At 37.3% G+C, this 9,809-nt stretch overlaps 1 protein-coding gene across 5 annotated transcripts in view; it reads right to left on the reverse strand.

Moving 5' to 3' along the window:
• Positions 1-9,809, reverse strand: part of BRCA2 (BRCA2 DNA repair associated) — a 60,291-nt gene that overhangs the window by 29,466 nt on the left and 21,016 nt on the right. For all 5 annotated transcript variants that reach the window (XR_008421292.1, XM_019447816.2, XM_019447814.2 and 2 more), the window contains exons 12-14: positions 8,859-8,954; positions 7,093-7,162; positions 279-712 (exon numbers count right to left, since the gene is read on the reverse strand). Coding sequence is in view for 4 of the 5 variants with exons in the window: in XM_019447816.2 (XP_019303361.2) it covers positions 279-712; positions 7,093-7,162; positions 8,859-8,954 (600 nt within the window). In the remaining variant the exon portion in view is untranslated. The remainder of the gene's footprint in view (positions 1-278; positions 713-7,092; positions 7,163-8,858; positions 8,955-9,809) is intronic.

A 9,809-nucleotide genomic window follows, 5' to 3' on the forward strand; every position in this document is an offset into this window, starting at 1 on the left:
TAAAGCCTGTTAAATATATGTATTCCACTATTAGCAGTCTTAGATCATGTGTCTAATTGCTTTTTTAATAAGAAAGTCCACAAGTAGTTACCTTTGAAAGAAAGCATTAGAATACTTAGAATCTAATCTTTGGACTTAGGAAGAATCTAAAGCATTAAAAAGGTCCTGAAATTATTATAATCACCAGAAAAGGGGTCAGATTCTCCAGGCATTATTAAAATATGAGAAACATCTAACTGGAAGGCAAAAATATGTCAACACAAATTTTCATACAATACCTAAAGGTTCTTTTTCGCACTTCGTGAATACCATAGTTGCTGCTTGACTGCAGTTATTTTCATTAAGCTGATGAATTTCACTGTTATTAATATTATTTTTACTATCACTAGAACTATGTTCATCTATGTTTTTTGGTTTTTGTTTGTTTTCTTCCACATTAGTATTCTTGTTAATGTGCTGTTCATCTTGGTGAAAATGTGATTTAGTTTTAAAAGGTGGGACAAAGACTTTCACTGGTTTGCTTGGAGTAATCAAATGTCCCCTTTTTTCATTTCTTGTGGCAGGAACTGTACAAAATGGCTGCCCTGAAATGGATACATTGCTTGAAGATTTTTCTAAAGCCAGGTGTTCATAAAAATGAGATTTAGACAAAAATTTTTGACCAGGCGCAGTGAAATTTGGATTCTGTATTTCTTGCCGTTTCTTAGTTGTGCTACAATGAGGAAAAAGTATTTGATTATTTGCCAATAAATGTACACACATGGAAAGGTTTTAGAATATATACATATATATACATATTTTTTTGTAAACCTCAACTGCCATATGGCAATCTTATTCTGGCAACTGTTTTGCATTTCATCATGGTTGCCATCCAAAACAATACCACACTTTTCAAGTCTGTAACTATTTTTTCACACACTGACTTCCAGCCTTTGAGTTTACCACTTACTTCACATAACAGAAAAGCCTGTCAAACATGGATTTTCTGTCTCCTCCAATTCTAGCCCTGTACTCCTTATTACCTCCTTTACCAGAGAAATATCTGTCCATCCTCCTGTCAGGCCTAGCACCTTCACCTGTACTCTTGACCCCATCTAATAACTCAGTCTCCTCAGGAGCTCCACTCTTTCAATTATTTTTCTACTTCCTTCCTGTCTCTTTCTACCACTTGTTTATACTGTTTTTTGTTTTTTGTTTTTTTTTTAGTGCTCCTTTCATTTAGCCAGAAAGACTTGTGCATTCTTGAAATGCTTTTTTCTCAGACTTCTCTCCCCTTCAAGCTAATACTCCTTGTGACCTTAATGGCCAACCTTCCTAAATAGGTAATCTAAACTAGCTATCTTTATCTATTCAACTTCTACTCATTGAACTCTCATTTCTCCCACTCTTCTACAGAAATTGTCCTCAACCAAGTTGCTAATGACCTTCCAAGTGCCTACAATACATATGTACATACAAACATACACACACACAGTTTCACAAGTAAACTCACTCTACTTGACCTTTGACAGATGATTTTTTTCCTTCTTAAAATTCTCACCTCTAATATCTACACCACCACTGTCTGTTTCTTTTTTGTTTTCCTCTTTCTGACTCTTAAAAAAATTCCCATCTCTAAAGTTGGATTTCTTCCCTAGACATTTTCCCTGGGTGATTGAATCATTTTCCTTGCTTAAATTATCATCTAACAATAAAAATATTAATCTGTATCTTCATGCTTGACTTTCCCCCTAGGTGTTATTCCTGCACCTTTAACTTTGTATAGCATGACATATCTCTACCTTGATGTTCCACACTCATCTCAAACTCAACACATCCAAGACTAAATTTATCACCTTCTCTAGCATACATGTTCTTCCCAATGTTTGCTATCTTGTTGAAAACTGCATACTTCCTTTTACCCAACCCTGAACTCCTAGAGATTGAAGTTACCCTGGAACTCATTTAGTTCTTCAGTCATCTAACCATCAAATATTTAATGAGTTCCTACTATGTGTGCCAGGCACTGTTTTGGCTGGAGGATATAGTGGGAACAAAACAAAATTATAGAGTTTATATTCTAGTGGAGGGAAACATACAAATAAATATGTCAGTTGGTATTAAATACTATAGAGAAGATTAAAAGCACAGTAAGGGGGACAGGGAGTGTCCAGCAAAAGAAATAATATTCTAAAAAGGCTGGTAAGAAAGACATTATTGATAAGGTGACATTTGTACAGAGCCCTGAAGGAAGAGAGAAAGAAAGCCATGCAGGTATTTGGGAGAGGTGCTGCAGGGCTGCAGGCAGAGTGAACATCACACACCGGGCTATGCCTAAGTATACCTGGAGCAGAGTGAGCAGGGACAGTCAGTAGGTGGGATTGGAAATAAAGCAAGAAGGCTGGATCACAGAGAACCCGTACACCCTCGTAGGGCTTCCCAATTATACTCAGATGGGAAGTCACGGGCTAGTTTTTGAGTAAAGAAATGACACACTCTATCCTCTGGTGTGAGTGTATTTTGAAAGCAGAGTTGTTAGACTTTTATAGGAAAGCAGATTAGGGTAAGCTTTGAAGCTGTTAAGTTTGAGATATCTATTAGTCACCCCAATAAAAATGTCAAGGAGGTAACTAGATGAATGCATATGTTTTTCAGGGAAGAAATCTGGGCTAACGATATTAATTTTGGAGCCATCAGTAAATAGAGGGTATATAAAGTCATGACAGTGGATGAGACAGTGATGAAGGAGGAAGGTCAGGAAGAGAAGCCATCTGGAAGTGAACCATGAGGGAATTTAACATTTAGTAATTTAAGGGAAGAACAAAAGAGAAAGAATGGCCACTGGGAAGGAGAAGTAAGAGAGTGGTCCCAGGAGTTGAAGAAAGTGTGAAGAAGAGTGATTAACTATGCAAATGCTAGGTTAACAGGAGGGCGGAGAGCTGACAAGATTCAACAACTGCTGGGTAACCAGTAATCTTGATAAGGAGTAGTGCCTGGTGATCAGAGAGTGATCAGAGAGTATGGTAGGTTCAGGAGAGGAGGGGGAGAGATAAGTAGAGAACATTCTGATGAGTTGTGCTTTAAGGGGCTAAAGAAACAGACTGGTGGGATTAGAGGAATCAAGAAAGGTGTTTCTTGTTAAGACAGAGACTTACAGCAATTACCTCACGGATGGGACTAAGCCACTGGAGAGGAAGACAGGTATCAATGCAGGAGAGGGGCAATTGCTGGACTGATTTCCCTCAGTAGATGATTGAGAGATCCTGTGCAGAAGAATAAATGCAACTTCTACTCCAAAACTTATTTTCATTTATCTTGTACTCCCTTGTTTTTAAATATTAAGAGTCTTGTGAAAATGAGGCATTTGCTTTGTAGGTCATGTGTAAGATGTCTACTTGAATATAAGTGGAGATAGTCTGACACTCCCAGTTAGCCACTATCTGGCCAAATCTTTTTTTCTTTTTTTATGTTTGTTCGTTCGTTTGTTTGTTTGTTTGTTTAGAGAGTGTGTGTCTGTGAGCAGGGGGAAAGGGGCAGAGAGAGAGAGAAAATCTTAAGCAGGTTCCATGCTCAGCATGAGCCCGACGTGGGGCTTAATCCTACGACCTAAGCTGAAATCAAGAGTTGGGGGCTCAACCAACTGAGCCACCCAGGCGCCCCTGGTCAAATCTTCTTGAATCTCAATCTTTCGCTCACTTTATACTCTCTGCTCTAGCACTTGTGTTAAATTTTCCTTACTAATCTCCTTGCAGCAGTCTCACTTTGGTCTATTTCTAAAACAGAAATTTGGTTATCCTGCTCCTCTTCTTAGAAACTTCCACAAATGGTCACCTACCCAGTTTCGACTTGTCAGAAATGACACAGGAGGCTTCCTATATATAGGTCCCAACCTCCCCATTTCTTTTTTGTTTCTTCCCAGCCCCCACCACACCCCAGCCCACTAAATCCTTCATTTGAAGAAAGCCACACTTCTTTCTTTTACCCGAGTGTGGAGCTCCCTCCTCACCCAAGCATTCTTTTCATTCTGTCTGGAGAACTGTTCTTGCTAAGCTTCTGTCCCATAATTAGGTGCCAATTTTTCTATGCTGTCATGTCACTCAGTTATACCTACTTTGGTACTTTTATCACGGTAATTCTTTTCACACCTGGCTCCAAGACTAGCAATCTGAGGTAGACTTATCTTTGTATCTATCTGCACAATAGAAATCAGATACTTAGGTAAATTAGTTCCTTATGCATACTTACTAAATGCACAGAACTATTTTATCATGTGTGAAAATTAAGGTAATATGAAGATAAATAAGCATTTATTTTTAATATTACAACCTCCTTTTGGAAATGGAAACAAACCACATGGGTTTCTACTTTCAAAACACGTATATTAGAAGCCGACTGGAAAATATACTCCAGAAATGAGGATCAATGATTTTTTTCAACAATGCCACAAATAGTTATTTATGAAAAGGTAATATTAAAAACAATTTAAACCACAGCTTTGGGCTAAATAATTTACCAGGTGAGAAAGGTTTTATAACTGCTTTCTACAATTTTAGATGCTTCTATGATATTCACATCCATTATCTCTAAGTGACATTTCTGTGACTGCTTCTTCTTGAAGAGCCACTTGGAAGATCAAGATTTAGCTCTCTGTCAACACCACTTCTGCTTTACTAAATAGCCTTTCTATCTCATCTCCCTGTCTTCCCATGTTACGTATTTGACTGTCAACATTTAATTGTGTACCCTCTCTGGAGACTTAAGCCCTGGTCTTCTGTTAGAGTGGACAACAGGTAGCTGTCCAGCTTCATGGAGTGGAGGAGGCAATGTATTTTCAACCTATACCCTTGTTCTGGCTCCTTCCTTCTTCACCACCAACTGTGAAGATACACTAATTCCTCAGCTTTTGAGGCTTCTTCAGTGTAAAATGGTTGGTTTTTTTCTCTCCCCACTATTAGCTTTTTAATCCGTTTTCTTCCAAATCCTTGGAAATACAGCCACTGAGGTCTCCTCTCCTGTCCTCCCTTATCTTTGGTGGGTGCAAGTTCCCTCACTGTGGTTTTGCTAAAATTTTGGAAGGCAATGGAACTATTTGGGTGTGCTCAATCCACCATCTTTACCAAGAAGTTTATTACTGCATTAAGACTTCAGGTTCTGCTTCAATTTTATCTTGTAGGCAAACTCTCTGAGGGCTCTATTCTTCTGTCCGAAAATGGTCTAGCTGCCAGTCTGGGCTTAGTGACACAGCTATCTTTCTGGGATCTCCCCTCAAAGCACTGTCTACCTGGGTGATTCCCTCTGCCTCTTTCCTATGCTAAGTTCTTGTTTCTCAAATCTTACATCTTCCTCCTTCTTGGTTATGGGTGACTTCTGTGAGCTTCCTGAGAAAAGTGCATGGAGGATAAACCTTTTGGTACTCTGCATCTGAAAAATGTCTACCTCACACTTATTTGATATTTTGGTCAGTGATAGGATTCTAGGCTGGAAGTCATTTTCTCTCAGAATTTTCAAGGCACTGCTCTGTAGTATACATTATAGAATCCATAATCTTCTAGCTTCCATTGTTAATGATGAGAGGATTTATACCATTAGGACTCTTGAAACTTTGTTTGAAACCTGATTTTTCTGCCCTCCCCTCTCCCCCAGAAAATTTAAGGTTTCCCTTTCCCTGTAGCATTCTAAAATTTCAAAAGCATGTTCCTTAATGTGAGTCAGTTTTTATTCGTGTGATCAGAGGGCTCTTTTAATCAAAGAAACTCATATCCTTCAGTACTGCTAAAGTATCTTATTTCTTTGAAAACTTCTCTTCATTTCCCCTTTATTTCTTCTTTCCCAAACTCCAAATTTTCAGATGTTAGCCCATATGACTGACTTTTCCAATTATCTTTTCTTTTTTCATCTTTTTCTTTTTGTTCTATATTCTTGGAGATTTCATAACTTTTCTATTACTTCTGTTGTTCTCCACCTGGGAATATTAGTAAGTTTTTTTGAAATTTTATTCACCTCCATGTATGGTCTATTTCCTCTAAGTTTCTTTCTTTTTTGTTTGTTTTTGCACTATGGAAACTATCACAGAGGCTTTCTGCCAATAGCTAGTGATCTTTTATTTTCTGATCTTATCTAAGAGTGAGGTATGGGGCACCTGGTTGGTTCAGCTCATTAAGTGCCACCTGACTCTAGATTTTGGCTCAGGTTATGATCTCAAGGTTCATGGGATTGAGCCCCGCACTGGGCTCTGTGCTGACAGTGCCGAACCTGCCTGGGATGGGATTCTCGCTCTTTCTCCTTCTTCCTCTCTGCCCCTCCCCTGCTCTCTCTCAAAACAAACAAACAAACAAACAAACAAACAAACAGTGAGGTGTGTGCTGGAGGGGCTTGTTAATCGTTGGCATCACTGTCTGGTGCTCTGGCTATGCAGTTTCGTTTGAGTACCTGCATTTGTCAGTATTTCTAGTCTTTCCTATTGGGCTAGTCATGTTCCCTAGAAAAAAAGTCTTCTAGTCCTCTGCCTAGAGGCCTGGCTGCCAGTATTTGGGAGCCAAATGTGGGAAGGAGGCTGGCAAGTCTCACTACTTGAGAAGCAGATTTTTTACTTGATCTCTGTTTTCGGTACCCTCCCTTCAACTGTGCCTACTGTGTCTCCCCTCTCCCACTTCAGAACCCCTCCAATTCATCTTCTCCAGACAATAACCTTCCAGGTCTTCTGGCACAAAAGGGATAACTGGCTGCCTGCAGTGGGGGAAGGGATATAGGTATTTCTTAAACAGATTTTCAACTAATCTCCCTATTTTCTACCTCACCTTCAGAAGTACAAGTTGCTGCCAATTTGAGTCTTTCTTGGGTTTTTTCTTTGGGGGAAATTGGGTAGCTTCTCTACTTGCTCTAATGTCAAGTTTTAGCTTTCTATGATGTTCTAAGTCTTTCATGCTTTTTGGCTTCCAGAATTTGTTTTTTCTCCGATCATTGTCCTTGTGGATTTATACATTAAAAAAATTCTTAGCAATTTGAGTAGGGCTTTGAAAGGGAGGAGAGATAAAAGAATATCTTTAGAAATATTTATTTAAAAAAAACATACTTTTCCTATACTATAATAAAAAAAAATTGAACATGTCTTACCTAAAGGGTCCACAGGTAACTGGCTGTAAAGAAATATGATGCATAAACAAGCTTCTGTCTTTTATGATGCCTAGAAAAATATTTTACGTTATGTATTAATGAAAATCTGAATGAAATTTTATTTCCTATACCTATTTATTACACATAATTGTAAATATTTACATAAAAAATTGATATATAGGCCTGAAATATTTGACTCACAAACTGATAATAACTATATACCAAATAACTCAGCATAAACAAATCAAGAAAATCAGTATAAATTTCATTAGCTGATGTTAATCACAACTCAAATGTGTTAGTTAACTGCCATGCATCAAATTTAAAATTTAGTCTTATGAAGGTTTACAAGCCAAACTTTAGATATTGTTCTCAGTATGCAACTTGTACTTCTCAAACCTTCAAATCGTTCACTAGTACGGGATTGGCTGACTAAACTAGAATATATTGATACAACCACATGATCAAATACTATGCAACCATAAAAAAGAATGAAGAAGATTCTATGCAGTCATTAAGGGTCTGCTGTGGGATTTATTGCATGTGTTTCAGAACTAAGCCTCTACAGTCTAACACATTTATGCCTCACTACTTGAATTCTTCCTTTCCAAACCCAGGAACCAAATATATAGCGAGCAATAGTTACACGTTTTATTTATTTTTTTTTTTATGTATTGCATGGTAAGAATTTCAGATTTTAGTCTAAATGAGATAAGAAGCCACGCAGAGTTTTAAGCAATCAAGGAGTATGATCTGACCTTTTTGTTACCAGGATGATCCTGGCTGTTATGCTGAGACAGCCTGGAGGAGGGGCAGAGGCAGAAACAGAGAAAGGAGTTACAAGCTTTGACTGTGGCTTAGATGAAGGTGGTAGGGGGAGAATGAGAAGAAATGATCAGATTCTTGTTATATTTGAAAGGTAGAACATATAGGACTTGTTGATGGGCTGGATGTGAAGTGTGAGGAAACAAAAGAGTAAAGGAGGACACCAAGGTTTTGATGTGTCAATTGGCAGAATGGCAGCAAGAAAGGAATGAACAGAAAGAGCAGGTTTGGGACAGAGATGGAATCAGGAGTTTAGCACTGCCTATAGTGACTTAGAGATGCCTATTAGCAATGTAAGTAGAAAAGTATCAAGGGCAAATGCACAAGTAAGTCTGGAGTTCCAGGATGGGCTAAGCTTGCAGATAACAATGTTGGTAGTCACTGAAACTGAAGTTTAAGCAGAGAAGAGCTCTAAGGACAGAGCCCTGGGGCACTCCTATGCTTAGAGGAAGGAAAGAATAAGGAAGAACCAGAGAAGTGGCTATGCAGGAGGAGAACCGACTGCATGTGGTGGTCTCAGAAGAGTGACCAACTGTCAAATGTGGCTGAAAGATGGAGTCAAATGAACACACAGAATGCCTGTTGGATTTGCCAACATGGAGATCACCAAATGGCTTAGGAGAGAGTGATTTTCGTGCAGTGGTGAAGGTCAAAAGCTTGCCTGGATTCCCAGAACCTAAGCCTTAAATTATTATACTAAGATGTTACTAAATTTTTATAGCTTTTTAATTTAAAAAGTCATTATAGAGAACCTCCACATCATACTTGGTATTATGAAGGAAATGCTCACAGAACAAAGCAAGACATAATTTTAACAAACCACACTGCAAAGTCTTGTCTAATTATTTAAATACCCAAAAAAGCTGAGAAAAGTTCACTTAAAAATATTGTGTGTAGTACCTACAGAGAGGGAAAAGATATGAATACAAAGCAAATTTTACCATCTGGAGTGCTTTTCGAAGCTTTTAAGGATTTTTCTTGATTTTTCATTATCCTGTCAAATTCATTTAACAAATTTCTTTTGATTGGGGGTTCTCCTAAAAAAAAAAAATTCCATATATGTTTTTAAAGCAAATAATAGCAATATTATTTTTCAAAAGCCTATATAGTTCATTTTTTTAAAACTAAAGTCCTGACTCTTACAATTTATTAAGCAAAAAATACATAATACTTATAATTTAAGTAGTGACCATTCTACTTTGAAAGAGACAATTTATTTTTCAATATCAATTTCTTTCTTTCTTTCTTTCTTTCTTTCTTTCTTTCTTTCTTTCTTTCTTTCTTTCTTTCCCATTTAAAATACCACTATCTAATAGGGTCTAGGGATAAAAAGATGTTACCAGATACCAGTGATAAGCTACTTTTTAATGGAATAAACTAGCACTAAATGAAACTATAAGTTTACTGGAAATAAGAACAAACAGAATTTCTTCAAGTAAAACTTTTTCCTGCATTAAACTCGAGAAGGAATTTATTATGCAGGTCCTTGAATTAGAGTGAGTAGGAGAAAAGACTTTAAAATTAGCAAAATTACATTAAAATATTAGTAATACTTATTTAAAAATTCTACAAAGGCTGAGAGTAAAATTAAACCATAATTCAAATTACGCATGTCCGTGTCATACTGAGATAATAGGTGATAATGGGTACTCTGGTTTTTGATGCTTTATTAAAGGGAATGAACTTGTAGAATTTAATAGATGAAAATGTCCATGCAAAGCTTTATCAAGTGTTAAATTATGAAGTGATTTGTTTAGCAAGTAACCAGAAGCTGATTAAGCTGTATATTCATATATAACAGAAGTGAGGGAACATTAAATAGTGATGATGCTGAGAACATTTATTACAAGTCTGAGTTTGTTGTTGTTGTTGTTGTTTCCCCTAAGCAGGTT

Source organism: Panthera pardus, unplaced genomic scaffold (genome assembly GCF_024362965.1).
Source record: "Panthera pardus isolate Hobbes unplaced genomic scaffold, ASM2436296v1 HiC_scaffold_1, whole genome shotgun sequence".
Taxonomy (NCBI): Eukaryota; Metazoa; Chordata; class Mammalia; order Carnivora; family Felidae; genus Panthera; species Panthera pardus.